Source organism: Martes martes (genome assembly GCF_963455335.1).
Source record: "Martes martes genome assembly, chromosome: 6".
Taxonomy (NCBI): Eukaryota; Metazoa; Chordata; class Mammalia; order Carnivora; family Mustelidae; genus Martes; species Martes martes.
In genome coordinates, this window is record NC_137893.1 from 56789442 (window position 1) to 56807421 (window position 17980).

Consider the following 17980-nt stretch of genomic DNA (forward strand, 5'->3'; position numbering starts at 1 on the left):
TCCTTAAAGACAAAACTTATTTTATCTTTGTTGGATACACCAAAGCCAACTCTAAGCAAAGTCTTGAAGTAGACTTTGTTTTCAGAGAAAGTTGTCCTTGAGGTAAGGCATCCATGCTTCCACTGTGTAATTCACCCCCAATGAGCTAAGCATCATAGCACAATAGTGGCCCAGGTTTTATGTTGTAGAGTTACCTGCTCTTTCCCCCATCTTTCTTTCTTCTCATCAACCCTCATCATTCTTCAGGGTCTTTGTAGGTAAGTTGGATTATTGTTCTTCTTGTATAAATGGTGAATAATTCTTCCCAAAGACCAAACTTATTCTTTATAAAAAGTATCCACTGTTATTTAACCCAAAGGAATGTCAGTCTAATGTGGGAACTTTAAGTATTGTGGCAGGATTGTTGATTCCAGGAAGGGGACAGAGAGGGAGTTTTTATTGCTTCTCAGATCATATCCCAGTATAAGGTCTTAGGATTAATGTTGGTTTTGCAGTGAAAAATTCAGTATAAGAATATCTTTAAAATGTTTTAAAGTGTTTTATTCTTTTAAAAGACTTTCTAAATGTCTGCTAAAACCTTAGAGATGTGCTACATTTTCCATGTGTCATTGCTAATTTAGATATATAGTCATCATGTTTTTCAACATACAACTTGACAGGCTTCATTTCTGAGGTATATGGAGTACTTTATACTCTTGAGTGCACTTCCTTTTTCTCTGTTTAACCCAAGAGTCACCATTCCAGGATAAGTTGTCATTTAAGTCATGATTCTTTTTATCCAGTTTTAAAGCTAAATACTGATGTGTTCTGTCAGCATTGTGGAATCAGCTGATAAGAAAATCTTAAAGTTATTTTGAAGTTGTTTTTCTTAAATCACATAGAAACTACTTAAAAGTTGCAAATTCTTATATATGAGAACATAGTCCCTAATAAAAGACTGGGGGTCCCAGGGTTATGAAGGGACAAAGAGGTAATATAAAACAAGTCGTTCATTACACATATTTTTCTCAGAAACATTAGACATAAATAGAAAGTAACAAACACTTCTAAAATAAATTTTTTTTAAATGTATAACTTACCACCTAGGAGAGTTAATATTTTTTTTGTATTGCATATACATTCAAAGATCATTTTAATACTGCTACTGTGTTTTTCAGTGAGATCCATATCTCAGAAGCTAAATTATTCATGTTTGCTTCTTACCAATTCTTAGGAAAAGAAAACCTTAGTTTTCCTTAGTTTAAGAGCACAGGTAGATTCCCAAGTCAGAATGCCTGTGTTCATATCCCAGCTCTACCACTTAACTAGTCCTGTAACCTTGGGAAAGTTAGATAAGCTCTGTGCCTTAGTTTCCTTATCTATAAAACCACACAGCATTGTTTTAGGGATTAGTAAATTAATGTCTGCAAAGTGCTTGTGTACTTAGGGTAGTGCCTACCAGTAACATGTAATTGTATGTTCTTCTTTTTCCTTTAAAGGACCTTCAAGAAAGAATATTGATAAGATGGTTAAATGCTATCTGTGATAATTTTTTTAGCCCCTGTTGCATAATTTGCAAATGATATTGAATAATACTGATGTGAATAATATTGATACCTAACCTAATTGTGTTTGTGTATCCCCATGCAAATTGTCTTAGAAATTACTAAACAGCTGTTCTGTGTATATTATATATTTTTTTAAAGATGCGATCTAATTCTTACCTTTTAAAAATTAGCTTAATGAGTAGACAAACCCATGACAGTCTGAGAAATATAAGTATGTATAAACACTCGAACATGACAACATACTAAAATGAATGATATTTTCAAAAAACTTAATGGACAGAAAGAAACAGATTAGTGTAGAATACTGGAAAGCTTTCAGGAAGAAGAGCAGACTCTTCTGAACGATTTAGAAAAATGAGTGTATGACATTTTAGGAAGGAGAAGGGATATACTCTTAACTTAAAAAGCCAACAAATCCCATTTGTATTTTGTATTTCCCATTTTCTAATTCCTTATTAATCTAGATTTTCTTTCTCATTTCATAAACCCATTCATGTACATCTGTACACTTCTTTCCATGGCACATTTCACTCAGTTTATTAAAAGAGTTAAGAGTATTGTGTTTGAGGGACATCTGGGTGGCTCAGTCGGTTAAATGTCTGCCTTCAGCCTAGGTCATGATCTCAGGGTCAAGCTCCCTGAGAGGGAGCCTGCTTCTCCCTCTCCCTCTGCCTGCCAACCACTTCACCCCACCCGACCCCCGCTTGTGCACACACTCACGGGCTCTCTGTCGGATAAATAAGTAAAATCCTTAAAAAAAAAAAGAGTATTGTGTTTGGGTTTAACTCCTAGCTCTACTACATTATAGCTTTGTAGCTTTTATTTTAATTCATTAAGCTTCATCCATAACATGAGCACAGTAGTATCTATTGAGATTATACAGGAAAAGAGCTTGGCAAAGTATCTGGCATCATATAATAAATGCTTAATAAAATGTATATACATGTAAGTAATACGTGTATTATAAAATATACATGATATATACATGTACATATATACATGTACACATGTATATATCACATGTCATAAATATGTATGTATTTATAAGCTCTTTGCAGCAAGCAGTATAACTCTTGGGTATTTTTCTTCTTTCTTCTCAATTTTTCTCTTTATTTTTTGTTCTACAGTTGCCTCTCCATATAAAGCAAGGATTTCAGAAGGGATATTTGTAATCAGTCAGCATTAAAAAAGAAACAGTATGGCAGTCTTGTTCTTTCAAAAGATATCTGAAACAGAGACAGATTTTGTAGACTTTGTTTCAATTCCTGAGGACAGACTGTCAAAATTTTGATATCTTTTGTAGTAAATAACCCAATGTTGTTATACCTTGTCTGCCAGTAGATTGAGCGTACTACTAAGGTAAATTCACTCAAGGTATGCTAGGTAAAATGTTGCACAATTTCTTGAATATTTTATGTGGCAACCATTTTCTGAGTTTGAGGAAATTGACCTACTCTTCTTTTCTTTGTGTCTTACGTGATGCTGGTGATGGGAATCAGGTTCCATGACTGCAGAGGTCTTCAGTTCTTACTTACAACACAAATGGAGGAGCTAAATAAATTCCAGAAGCTAGTAAGAGAAGCTGTAAAAAACCTGGAGGGGCCTCCATCTCGTAATGTTATTGAATCAGCAACAATCTGCCACCTCCGACCAACCAGACTTCCTCTCAACTGGTAGGTAATAAGACCAGTCATGCAATGAAATGGAGTCAGTTCTATTCAGCTAGATGTCTTCTGAGAGAAGAAACAGTGACTCATCTAATAAAAGTTTTTTCATTTAAATTCAAACAGAAGTGGAAAGAAATACATTATTAATCTAACTTTTAAAAAACTCTCAAGGACCACATACTGAAAACTGTGTATTTTTTTCTTAAATGGCATGTGTGCTGTAAAGAAAAAATGAAGTGTAAAATACTAAGTCTGTTATAGAAATTAACCAATTGCTAGTTATGTTTGTAAATATTTCTCTGGTCATTTCTTTCTTTTTCAGCTGTGTCTTTTGTAAGGCTGATGAATTGTTCACAGAGTATGAATCAAAGCTCTTTTCCCACACGTGAGTTCTCTGATTGATTACCATCAGGAGAATGAAATGTTTATAAGACTTGGTGTTTTGATTTATAAGACCATGTATTTTCCTCATAGTAACCTTCCTGTGTTTTTTTTTTTTTAATTACATGAGTTCAGTGAATTTTAGCATGTGATCATTTAACATGCTCAGTTTCACTTACACAGAAGTTACCCCCGGATGCTCATGTCCTTTAGTAATACGTTACGAAGGGACATTTTAGGGGACTGACAGACTTTCAAGTCTGACACATTTCAGCTCAAATCCCTGCCCACTCTTGTGGGCAGATTGCCTCTTTAAATCTCAGTATCCTCATTGATGAAATGACAAACCAATACTTACCTCATTGAATTTTTTATGAATATTAAATTTTAAAATGCACATAATTGCTTAGCATAGTGTGTGATACATAATAAGAGTTCTGTAAAAGGTTAGCTTTCATTAATATACTTTCTCCAACACAAATTGGAAGTTATCATCCTATGTGAAGCAGTGAGTGCATAATAGCTATGGTATTAGCAAAATTATTCCTGTTTTACAAACAAATTGAGAAAAGGCTAAGTTCTGATTGCCATGAAAAAAAGAGATTAATGGTGTACTTTGAGATCATCCAGTGTTTTTGTTTTGTTTTGCATTTGCATGGGTGGTAGTGGTGGTAAGTTTGTGTTTTGTATTGTGATAATTCTCAGAGCTAGATTTTAGCATAAAAATTTATAGCCATTTTTTATTATGTCAGATTGCTGTCAAGATACTTGGACAAATTTATAAATGCCTCCAGCATTTTTTGAATTGCTATGGTCTTCCAAAGACTTGTTTCTCTATTGGCTCTGCCAGTAGGACTCTCACAATGCTTGTTAACCCACTGACAGTGGTTCCTGTTGTTTTGTTCTTACATGTTTTCAGCGTCAAAGGCCAGACTGCAATATTTGAGGAGATGATAGAAGATGAAGAAGGGCTGGTGGATGATCGAATACCCACCACTAGCCGGGGTCTGTGGGCAGTAAGTGAGACAGAGCGATCTATGAAAGCATTGCTGTCATTTGCAAAGTCACACAGATTTGATGTTGAATTCATTGATGAAGGAAGTACTTCAATGGACCTTTTTGAAGCATGGAAAAAAGAATATAAGGTACAGCATTTCAATATTTTTTTCCAACATTAAATTTTTTCTTTTCTATATTTACTATTTTTCTTTGCTCTTTTCAGAGTTTTTAAAAATCTGCTTTAGAGTCGAGGTATCATAATTTCTGTTTCCCTAAAATGTAATGATTTTAATGAAAAATAAAAATATAATAATGCTGAACAAATAATGAACTTCTATATATTAAATTACTAAAAAGAAGTCATTATTAAAATGAAATTGGTATGAAGCCTTTTATTTAGCTGTGAAAGTGTTTCCTTCTATTCTTAGCTTGATCTTACACTGCAATTCTGTGAAATTAGTTTTGTTTGTTTTTTGTTGTGTTTTGTTTTGCTTTGCTTTTGCTCTGTGAATAACAACCAAACATCAATAACTTTGAAGATTAGAGAACATGGTAGATACTTCTCAACCTACAAGGCTGGAAACCATTGCAGTTAATAAAGTAGAAAGTAGCCCTTTATATTTGTATTTTGATAATTTTATCATATCACAACTTTGTACTTGATTGAGATGCCAAAATTCATTAATTTTGAATTATTCTTTATATTTGAATTTGTTATCCATTATCCTATTTTACAGGTGAGATGGGTGAGGAAATGAAAGAACTGTTTTATTTATAATTACAGTTCCATTTATATCTTTTTTAAAAATCTGAAGTTCTTAACTTTTAAAGCAAGATAAAAATTTCTATCCAGAAAAAGAAAATACGCTATTGGTAATATCATCTCATATGTTTGATAAATTGGGGAATAATACTTTTATAGTTGAAATCATTGATTCATAATAATTTTTTTCTTCTCACATTATTCTAAATGCAAATGCATATTAACACATAATTACAGGAAGCGATCGGAAGACAGTGCTATATACAGTGTTCAGTTGCCCCTGCATTTTACCTCTGGGCTTATTTTGATGGTATATTATGTCTTAGAGGATTGCCTATCATGCAGTTTTCTCAGATCTTTGTGAATTTTTTTTCTTTTTAACTTGCAGACTGAACTCTAATACACCAATGCAAATTAATAAGCTACTGTTACACACATCAGTCAGGGTCTACCTCAGAGCATAATGTTAGTGAAGAAAGCATATCAAAGATTTTATACTGACTGATAACATTTCCATAAATTTCAGAAACATGTATAACCAAATTATTAAGAATATGTAGATTAGTATGACTCAAATGAAAAGTACAGAATAAGTCCAATTCAGAGTAGTGGTTAGTCCATTGTAGGGGCTTAAAGGAAGAATGTGCGAGGAAAAAGGAATGCAGTTGATCCAGAAACAGAGACCTTCCAAGGCATTGGTATTGTTCTCTTTCTTAAATTGGATGTTGAGTACTCAGTTGTATATTTTAGTATTCTCATTATCATATATACATATGATTTTGAAAATATGAAATATTTTATAATGAAAAATATTTCTTAAAGAAACAAAGCAGAGATTCCATCAGGCTAATATTGACATATAAAGATCTGTGGTTCCACCAAAATATCTGTGGGTGTTCTGTTCCTAGGATTCTAAAGGTTAAATATTCTGTAGTGGCCTGTGGAGGTTATTCAGTCATACAACCTCATCCTAAAAAATGGCCCAAAAATTGCTTGTGTCTTAGACACTTAATGAAAAAAATATGTATATCTTAGACCTCACTGAAGACTTTTGATCATGGCACATTTTGGTGGTTTTAACTAGTTTTAATTCTGTGCATTAATTACCACTGTCTTTGTGTTTTCTGTTTTACTAGTTGCTTCATGAGTATTGGATGGCTCTGAGGAATCGTGTGTCTGCTATTGATGAACTTGCAATGGCTACAGAACGATTAAGAGTACGTCATCCTAAGGAGCCAAAGCCCAATCCACCTGTTCTTCATATCATTGAACCACATGAGGTAATTTGCAAGTAAATAAAAAAAAAAGAACACAGCCAATAGATGTCACAAAAATCCAAAGTCCATAGAAGAGTCAGGACAGTGATCTCTTCCATAAGAATGTATTTAATCTCTGCTCTTAGTCTGAGCCATATAAAAGTGTTTGGTTTTATAGGTCAAAATGGACAAGAAGGAACAATGTCGTATCTAATACATGCATAGAATTCACTATTGGGGTTCATTTGTTTCTCTTCAGATTGCATATTCGTGTGTTTCTGAGCACCTTCTGTATGCCAAAATCTAAAGGGGGTCTGAGTCAGTTGTTAGACATATCTCCTTCTTACCTCAGTTTTTTCAAAGGAAAAGTACAAAAGAAAAGTTTTTGATTATTCTTACCTTCCTTAAGAACAATCAAAAACTTTTCTTTTGTACTTTTCCTTTGCTACTAATGAACAGATATTGACAGCTTATCTTCTAATAAATCCCTCTTTATATCCCAGGATTAAAAAATGACTCTTCCAACCTTTTATCTCCCATATTAAAATATAATTTCCTTTATAGTTTTATTCATTGTATGTGGGGGGGTGTTTTGTTTTCTTTAAATAAGCTGCCGGGAGCTTGAATTCATGACCCCTAGATCAAGACCTGATTTGAGATCAAGAATCTGACACTTAACAAAGACTGAGCTACTCAGATGCCCCTATGTTTTTTAACTTTTAAGTCTTTCTCTTCCTATAAAGCTTGGAAACTTTACCTTAGAAAAATTTTAAAATACTCATTTTATACTATCTGAGCTTTTAAAATACGGATTATCGGTAATTTTTTCCTCTGTAACCAAATTTCTTACTTTCATAATCTTATTTTCATAATCATCTGTGTACTGTTTTCTACTGTTTTCATCATTGTCTGCTGGGAAGGGGTATGGGTGTAGGTGTGAATGGCATGTGAAGGGAGAGTTCTCCCTGGGTTTCATAAAATCACTTTGACCAAAGCAGCAGATCATTTAGTTTTTCTCTATCCCATAGATATATTACTGAAAAATGGTACATAAATAGAATTCAGGTTGATTTTTAACCAATTTCAAGTGTATGCAGAAACTTCCTATTTAAAAGAATTTTGTATTGAATTTTGTCTTCTGTAGAGCCGTGTGTGTGTGTGTTATTTCCTTTTAAAATATCTACTATCCATTTTGCAAATTGGAGTTTTCACATGTCAACGGGTTTTCTAAAAACAGGACACACTAATTTAAGTGTGTCCTATTTTTACTAAACCCATTGACATGTTTAATATAATTTTATCATCTTTCTAAGAGAGAGAATAAAAAGTTGTGTTGTTTTGCTTTTTAGGTAGAACAAAATCGCATAAAACTACTAAATGATAAAGCTGTTGCTACTTCACAGCTTCAGAAAAAACTTGGGCAGCTTCTTTACCTAACTAACTTGGAGAAGGTATTGTGTTTAAAGATGCTACTTTTTCCCATGCTGTATATCAATAAACCTTTGTGACTCCTTCCACTTAATCTGTTAGTCACATAATTAATGATACAGGGTTTTCTTTAATCTTTTGTTTGTGTTAATTATATCAGTCAGAACACTAGTCATATCTACAGTAACTGCACAGATCACAACAGGTGATACCTATAGAATATTTAAGTTACACAGATTATGTAAAGGGTGTGCACTCTAGAGTATAAAACAATATAAACAGACTGTCATTCAAAGCCTTGAATGGTGGAAATATAACCACCTTTGGGCAAAAAATGCATAATCTATATGTACTTATACATGCATTCATTAATACATATATGGATTTTTTTTAATTTGTTATTTGGAACTATAAAATGTTTGGAAGGCTACTAAATCACAAGATGTAATGATAAATTATTGTAATTCAAACCACATTTTCTGAGTTGTGATCAATGTAGTTCCATCTTATTGCAAGGATAAATCGCTGTTGGCAGTACCTTACCAGAGATATAATAGATTTTGGGGTAGAACAAATGAAGGGAAGCAGTAGACTATAGAGTTGGTCCTGAAAATGGATACAAAATACATTTAAGTGAATCAATAAATCCCAGTGATGATAAAATGAGAAGTTGGACATTCATTATAAGTAAAATACCATGGTAGTTGAGAAGATGGTCTTGGGACCTAGGCAGTTCAGGTTTGGATCTTGACACCACTCTTTCCTACATGTGGGACTTTATTCAAGTTATTTACCTCTCTTTGTCTCATCTGTAAAATAAGAATAACAACATTACCTTGTAGGGCTCTCTTAAGGACTGTATGAATTATATATGAAGTGCTAGAGCTGTTCCTGACTTACTACGCACTTTCTAGGTCTTTGCTATTAGTATCCTATTGTTACTGATATTACTGTGATGACTACTAGTATTATCCTGGCAGGAGGAAAAGATGTGGGGGAACTTTTTTTTTTTTTAAGGACTTATTTATTTGAGAGAGAGAGCGAACAATCTCATGGCGGGGAGAGGCAGAGGGAGAAGGAGAGAGAGAATCTCAAGCAGACTCCACACTTAAGTACAGAGCCTCACCACCTCACAGCCCAATATCATGACCTGAGCTGAAATCAACAGTATGACACTTAGCTGACTGAGCCACCCGAGTGCCCCTAGATGGGGAAAACTTTTAAAAGTCAGTCTCACAAAATTCTAGCGTAAGAGAAGTAATGTTTGGAAAAAACTTTCTGATATTCCTGAATGTGAGTTTTTTAAATGTTAGATTTCTGTACTTTAAATGTGAAAGTCAAAACTAAGAGATAGTTAATTGTTGGTTATAGGATACAAATTGATATCCTGTATTTGTTGAATCATTTTTTAAAAAATTAAAATTCTAAGGACATATAATCTGCCTAGAAGATCAAATTCAGCTAATAATAAAAGAAAAAACATTATGAAGAAGAATCATATTAAGCTGATACCATTTCCTGCCAACAGATAGGCAGAGATTTTTAAAATAACACTCCACAGAGGTGAAAGGGCAGTGAATGGATATTTCATGTATTACCAGTAAGAAAAAATTTATATAGCCCTTTCCTGAAAATACTTTAGCATGTATTAACAATTTTAGAGAATTCATATCCTTTAACTCAGTAATTCTTAGAACTTTTTCCTGAATATTCTAAGTAAATAGAAATTTGGGGAGTGAATTAGATTAAAGGATAGTTAGTTACTGCAGTCTTGTTGTAATAATAATAAACTAGAAGACTAGGTGTCCAAAAAAAGTTCAATATTTACATATAAAGTCATGGATTATTGTTACAATGAAATTATGATATAAATATTGTAAATGGTGTCTTCAGGAAATAAATGAGATAAGAGAATGCTCATGTTAGAAAGTTGAGAGAAAAAAATAAATAAAATTTATTTTATTATTTGGAAGGGGAGGTGAACCATGAGAGACTATGGACTCTGAAAAACAACCTGAGGGTTTTGAAGGGGCGGGGGGTGGGAAATTGGGGGAACCAGGTGGTGGGTATTAGGGAGGGCACGGATTGCATGGAGCACTGGGTGTGGTGCAAAAACAATGAATACTCTTACGCTGAAAAGAAATTTAAAAAAAAGAAAAAAAAGAAAATAAAAAACAAAATTTAAAAAATAGAATTATAAATGGAGTATAATCCCAATTTTATATGACTGTGTTTAGTTGAATAAAAAATAAGCGAAACAAATTTTTACATTTTCTGGCAGTCAGCGGATACTTATTGAGCACCTGAGATGTATATGCATTATAGTGGGAGCTTGAGATAGACAGACTTGGTCCTTGGCCTCAAGGAACTTAATTGACCACTTAAAATAATAGAATGGCATATATTCAAGAGTTCTGAAGAAATTTAAAGATGAACATGTTATATTATTGATCAGTAATTTTCAGTGTCAGGTAACAAAAAACTGGTCAATTTCCAGTAAGATTTCAAAGCATAAGGAAGGTCTCCCAGTAAACATATATTGAATCACTGTTATACCTGAAATTAATATGTTATGTGTTGATTATATCTCAGTTTAAAAAAATAAGTTCTTCAGAAGGAATTTTCTGAATACTAAGCAACCACATGAGATCTTTCTTAGTCTGTCTGGGTAATGCTACTTCTCTATGGGAATAGCAGTGATGTCTTACCATTACCTTATTAACATCTTATTTTTAAAGACAGTGGAGACTTGTGGAAGCAAAAAGGTTGAGGTGAAATGACATTCCAGGGAAGGAAGAGCTCTTTCTAGGTGAGCTGAGATTGCTGGCCATTGTCTTGCCTGAAAACATTTGCAGTATCTGGATACAGGCTGAGATTAAGGTCAGTATTGCAGAGGGACTCAAACAGGAGAAAGAGAACTCAGAACTTTTGATGGCCAGGTGAGCTAGTATTACATTTTGGAACTTCGAGGAGCTTCAGATGCATAACAAACTCTCCTCATTTGCTAAGTGATAGGGTTGCATGACAGCCGGGCCTGAACTAGAAATAGAGAGTGAAATCTTGGTTTCAGCAGTACTTCAGAGACAGTTCCTCCCCAAGGGAGCAAGGGTCCATTTGAAATCATGGTGGCTTGATTTTAAACTTAAAACCCATTCCCAGAACCAGCTCAGTTTTTTACTAGATTGAGGTAATCAGCAACTCACACCTCAACCTAACTGCCTACGGGGTAGGAATAATCCTCTGTGAAAGAAAATAACATCTAATTTTGTCTCTGCGTTTTTTCATATAAACAAACTAAGAAGTGTAGCATACAGTAAGAAATTATAAGAAATGTGCAAGGCAGGAAAAGGTGACCAGTAATTAAAAGGGAAAAAATGAGCAATTGAAGCAGATCTATAAATAATCCAGATTGTGAACATAGCAGGAAAGGACTTTAAAGCAATTATGATTTATACATCAAAGAGAGGAAAGGCTGGCCAACATAGATAGAATGAATTGGAATGTATACCATAGAATCAGATGGACATTTTGGAAAGGCAAAATCCAGTATCTAAAATTAAAAACTGGTTGGATGGTGACTAGACACAGAAAATGACAGAAGTAGTGAATTCAAGTATGGTTCAATAACAAATACCCAGTTTGAAGAAGCATATAAATAAAAATAAAGAACAGGATATAGTGAGAGAGATGTGGGACACAGCCGTATGATTGACATATATGTAATCGAAGTTCCAGGAGAAAAAGAGGTATGTGGTACCAGAGCAACTTGAAGAGGTGAGGGCTGAGAGTTTTCCAAAACTGAGGAAAGATAATGTCTTAATAGGTTCAAGAAGCTCAGGGGGGGCGCCTGGGTGGCTCAGTGGGTTAAAGCCTCTGCCTTCAGCTCGGGTCATGATCCCGGGGTCCTGGGATCGAGCCCCACGTCGGGCTCTCTGCTCGGCGGGGAGCCTGCTTCCCTTCCTCTCTCTCCGCCTGTCTCTCTGCCTACTTGTGATCTCTGTCTGTCAAATAAATAAATAAAATCTTAAAAAAAAAAATACCCTTCCCGTTCTTCTCCTTCTCTCCTCCCCGCCCCCTTTAGAAAAAAAAAAAAAAAAAAAAAAAAGAAGCTCAGGGAACCCCTAACAGAATAAAAATAAAATTTTTCAAAACACCTATAAATATCATAAACTGCGAGAATCCAAAAGTCTTGAAAATATATTTTAAGCAACTAGAATTGGGACAAAATCTGGTGACTGTATACCTTCTCCTTATTGACTACACAGAGAAACTGTTTGCTTTAGCATTTTAAAGATGGCATTCCACTGTTACCAGGTTTCAGTAGCTTTATGCTGTGTAACCAGGTAACAGTGAAACAACATCTTTAAAATGCTGTATTTAAAAGTGAAATTAAGATGTATTTACGTTATGGAACTTCAAAGAATTCCTTCCCAGTAGACTCACACTATAACAAATATTAAAGGAGCTTCTTTGGACCAAAGGGACATTATCCCAGGTTGAAGAATAGAACTACAGGGAGGAATGCAGGACAAGAGAAAGCTTAAGTATGTAGGTAAATAAAAAGATCACTGACTGTGTAAAGCAGGAGTGCTGATGTTTGTGTAGGATATACAACATACCCAGAACCAAAATACATAACAGTAACTTAGGAAGAAGGTAAGCAGAGGCAAACTATTACAAGATTCTTCCATATGTCAGACAAATGGACAGAAAAAAATCGGTAAGGTTATCTAACATTTGAACACTGAACAGCCATGACCAAATTGACATAGCGGCTACAAAATACACTCTTCTTAGGGGTACGTGGAACATTTACCCAAATAGACCTTGTGCTAGTTAAAAAGCAACTCTTAAAATTTGTAAAAGATGGAAATTGTACAAGATTATGTTTCCTGACAAAAGGAATTAAGTTAGAACTCAATATGGAAGTATAACCAGGTGAATCCCCAAATGTTCAGAAATTAACAACCCACTCCTGAATAACCCATGAGTTAAAGAAATCATGACAAAAATTAGAAAATGTTCTGAACTGAACAAAAATAAAAATCATGTGACAATGTGTAGCTAAGGTGTGCTTAGAGGAAATTTAAAACTTTAAATCAGGGATCTGAAAATACTATGCATGGGACAAATCCAGCTCACTGCCTGTTTTGTAATTATCGTAAAGTTTTGTTGGAAACTAGCCACACTCATTCCTTAAAATATTGTTTATGGCTGCTTTTGTGCTACATTAGCAGAGTTGAGTAGTTGCAACCGAAATCATATGGCCACAAAGCCAACCTGGCCCTTTATGGAAAAATAGTAATCCTCGCTTTAAGTAAATTTTAAAAGAAGAGATGATGTAAATTATGAAAAAATGTTTACAAAATGCTACATAATGCCCCTTGTATGTGCCCATGGATGATTTCCCACACTGACTCGGTTTGGTCACATGACCTGCTTTTGGCCTGTGACAGAAGCGCACAGATTTGAATAGTACATGCACATTGAAGTTTGCCAATCTTGTTGCTCTTTGGAACTTTGAGTCATTGTGAAGCAGCCCAGATTACCTGTCTTCAGGAGCAGAAATCTCCACTTAGCCCTTTCTCTGGACCGGCTTGTATCCTGACTGCTAGACATCAACATGAGGCCATAATAGACCATCCAGCCCCACACAACTCAGCCCACCCCCAGATTACTCAGGAGTTTCATGAGAAACTCCTGTTTGTTTTAGCCACTAAGACTTTAGGTGGTTTGTTTTGTTATCTGATACAAATCAATAATAGAAGAAAGTAATTCAACTTTTTTTTTTAAAAATCCTTGTATTTTCATTAATGGAATTGTTTTGAACCATAGAGTTGCTGAATCCATGCACAATTTACCCTTTTTTCCCCCCACTAAACAAAACTCAAGAGATAATGAAAAAGTTGTTCAAAATGTTTCGCTATTTGGTTAATGAAACCAAAGACTTAAAACTTAAGTGATCTATGAGTCTAATTTACTTTCCTTCAGGTCTTCCTCAGTATTAAAAACTGTCCATTTGGTAACTTTCTTGAAGCTCAAAAATTTTTGAGATAGTTTTAGAGATTTTGAAGAGAACTGTTGTACTTCAATATAATTTTCAGGCAAAATGGGTCTCAAAGATATTTCTGCTTTCTAGTTATTGGTTTTGCCTTAATGAGATAACAAAAGAATATGGAGAAGAAACTAGCATTAATAAGGAGATTTGTAAATAAATGCTGCCCCTTCCCAAGTTTGTGATCGCCTGCCCAGTGAAATGTACAGAATAAATTTTGTCTGTATATTTTTTAAGGAGCATTTATTTCAGAATTCCAAATTATATTTTTTAAAATAGTACATTATTTCCTTATAACAAAAGCTAGCTTGAATGTAAAATTTTGAGAATTTACCTGTTATATCACAATTTGCTTTTCACTTTGCCTTTTACGGTAGTCACAAATATTAATAATATAGTAACTTTAATAAACTCTAAGGAAAGTTATTTGCATTTTTTATTTGTTCCATGAATGTTATTTGTTAATCCTGGGAATATTAGCATTAAGTAATACATTAGTAAGTCATCTTAATTATCAGGTTTATTTAAATAGCAGTTGCCAGCATTTACTTTTATAAATGAGTTGTAAAATGCATATCAGGTTTTAAAATGCAACTAATCTCTTTTTTAAATTATTTTTTTGAACAGTCTCAAGATAAAACATCAGGAGGCATTAATCCAGAACCTTGTCCAATCTGTGCTCGGCAGCTGGGAAAACAGGTGAAATAATAAATAGCATATGCATTTATAAAACACTTTATACCTTTCAAAGGTGTTTATATATATATATATAAATGTATATAAAATAGCTCTCTTTTATTCTCATGACAATTTTATATCCAAGGCAAAAATGACCTCCACCTTAAAAATAGGACCAAAGGTTAGATGAGAAGCTTAGTGCCACATGTTTAAACAGTGTTCCTCCTTAAGTGATAGGTGAAAAGGTATTTCTAGAATAACCCCACATTTTTCACTGAAGATGCATAGTTTTGCATATTTTTTCCAGTCACAAGATCAAGTCTAAGTAATTTGACTTTGTCAGTTTAATATGTTTATTTGGTAATTGTACAGAAATATAATAGATCATACATTTACTTAAGAAGTTATTACAAAGGTATAGTAATATAGCTCTTATTTGGGATTATTAATATTTAAAAACCAGACTTTAAAGTGTAAATAATATCTATCCTAGTGAAATTTAGATATTATTTTTTACAAGGCCATTGTAATAGAATAAATCTTTCTAAGATTGGTGTACAAATTTCTATAAACTTAATGGCACCATATTAGTTCTCCTCAAAGAGATTCTTTATCCTACCAACTGTGACTTTTGAAACTACAAACTTCTACTTTGTATGATAAATCATATATAATATCAGAGTATTAATTGCCCCTCAAAATTTGAAGTGAGTAAAAGTGTTCTTGGCTGCTTTTTTCTATGGAACCAAGAGTAAAAAGTTAAATATATGAGCTCCACATTCTGACCAGCAATAATCAGACAGAAAGTACCTTTTGGTCTCTACAATTTATGAAGAAAGTGGGATTTTTAAAGGATATTTTATTGATAATAAATCTTAAATGCACCAATATTACTTTGGAGACCAAGCACAATAGTAATGTACAGATGCTGCTGATTTCTGAGAAAATTCACTAGTAAAAATATGATAAAAGTCATGATAAAAAATGGAAAGGATCAAAAGGTAAGTAGTGCCTTTTTTACTTTTAGTTTCAATGAGATTGACACAACTGGGTGAATCAGAAATTTTAATTTATGTCTTAAACATTTCCAGTTTTTAAAGCTCTTTCATATACATAATTTCATTTAATTTTAGTATAACCCATATTTCCTTCACTTAGGAGAACATACTGGAATACAATAAAAGTAACAATACTTTTCTTTTTGAGTTCTGTTCCTCACCGCAATCTGTAGGAACTCTAGATCATTTTTATCTTCCCAGTTCTCCTCTTCCCCTCCTAACTTAGACGATCAATCAGAGATAACTCATAAACTGGCTAACACCCCTGGAGGCATTGCCATTTGTCTGGTCTTCTGTTTGGGCTGCTTCAGTCAACCTCCAGTCACTCCTAAGGCTCTGGAGCCAAGTCTGTGATTTCTCCTGAATTGCAGGTATAGATGGACTTTCAGCTTGTCCACTCTGAGCTCTCATGAGCCACAGAAGTTCTCTCAAGTAGAGGAAGTGCCCCTCATCCCTACTGGCACTGAAGGTACACAGGGTACAGAAAACTGCTGTGTTTACAAAAATCCTAGTGAGGGGCACATGGGTGGCTCTGTCAGTTAATCAACCGACTCTTGGTTTCAGCTAAGATTAGGGTCTCAGGGTCATGGGATCCAGCTTAGCCCGGAGTCTGCTTGGGACTCTCCCTCTCCTCCTGCCAATCCCCCTTCTCTAAGATAGATAAATATTTTAAAAAAGAAAATTGCTAGTGAAACAGCTCTTTAATTTTAATGCAGCCTCAGCTCCCGAGAACAGACACAAGAGAGCAGATACACAGCTAGACAACAGCATGAACAGCTTCAGCTAGTAAAACCCCAAAAGCCCCTCCCCCTTCTCAGAAATTATTTTCCAACCAAGTTTATATATCTCATTTTTCTCCTCCCTTAGTGTGAGTTCTTTTCTAAGGGACTTCTTAGTCTGTCCTGCAAAAGCACCCCAGATGGGCCCAGCCGTGCTTCTTTCTGTGCGCATGCATACATTTCTGAATCCTAGAAAAACACAACTTAGTGCTTAGAACCTAATCATTCGTAATACCAGTCAGTTTTTGTTGTTGTTGTTTACCAGGTGAAAAAGTTTAATTTGCATAAGATGCTGTAGCTTTTAGAACTGACCCCTCACCTAAAACTGGTGCTCTTCTGCACCCCTCATTGCCAATATCAGGGAGTCTCCATGGTATCCTCCAAGAGTTAGAGCTATTGTACTTTTCTTGAAGTAGGACAAAGGGGTTTTCAAAAATGTCTTTTTATGTATTTGGGTTTTTTTTAATATATCTAGAACCGCTTTTAAATAAACCTGAGATACTTGCCCATCTCATTTTCTATATAATAAATACTGTAAGATATAAATCCATTGAATGAGTTATATAGAATATATTGAGGATGATATCTCCAAATTAATGTTGTTCTCAGTCCCCCTACTGTATCTGCTGTTGCAGTGCTAAAGGAGTAGTTTGCATTTTTCCTAAATACTGAAATGAGAACACCAGCTTCTTACTAAATAATGGTGACTGATTGTTAAGCTCACAGAGTGAGTAGAACTAAAGACTGAAAGTGTATTCTGGTTGAACTAAAAAATAGTTAATTTTGAAGTACAACTTAGCTTTTATGACTTACAGAGTGTTAACATCATAAAATATTTAGGAAGTGAAATTATGACTCCCTTATCCTCCTTTTAATATATTTATAGATTAGAAGTCATCTTTTTTTTTTTTAAGATTTTTTATTTATTTTTTTATTTGACAGAGAGAGATCACAGGTAGGCAGAGAGGCAGGCAGAGAGAGAGGGGGAAGCAGGCTCCCTGCTGAGCAGAGAGCCCGATACGGGACTCGATCCCAGGACCCTGAGATCATGACCTGAGCGGAAGGCAGAGGCTTAACCCACTGAGCCACCCAGGTGCCCCTGGAAAGCATCTTTGATAGCGCCTCACTGAGGTATATTCTGTGTGTTTTCTTTTTCAGTGGGCAGTACTGACCTGTGGACACTGTTTCTGTAACGAGTGCATTTCAATTATTATTGAGCAGTACAGCGTGGGGTCTCATAGAAGCTCCATTAAGTGTGCCATCTGCCGCCAGACCACATCTCACAAAGAAATCTCATATGTCTTCACCTCCGAGAAAGCCAACCAGGAAGAAGATATCCCTGTGAAGGTAAAGTAGGTTAAGAACATGT

At 34.5% G+C, this 17980-nt stretch overlaps 1 protein-coding gene across 1 annotated transcript in view; it reads left to right on the top strand.

The window, feature by feature from the left end:
• The window catches only part of SHPRH (SNF2 histone linker PHD RING helicase), an 88200-nt gene that overhangs the window by 45880 nt on the left and 24340 nt on the right, over window positions 1-17980 (top strand). Inside the window, exons 19-25 of the mRNA XM_080807189.1 lie at window positions 3047-3220; window positions 3537-3599; window positions 4515-4740; window positions 6494-6637; window positions 7963-8064; window positions 14724-14795; window positions 17770-17958. Of these exons, the coding sequence (XP_080663315.1) occupies window positions 3047-3220; window positions 3537-3599; window positions 4515-4740; window positions 6494-6637; window positions 7963-8064; window positions 14724-14795; window positions 17770-17958 (970 nt within the window). The remainder of the gene's footprint in view (window positions 1-3046; window positions 3221-3536; window positions 3600-4514; window positions 4741-6493; window positions 6638-7962; window positions 8065-14723; window positions 14796-17769; window positions 17959-17980) is intronic.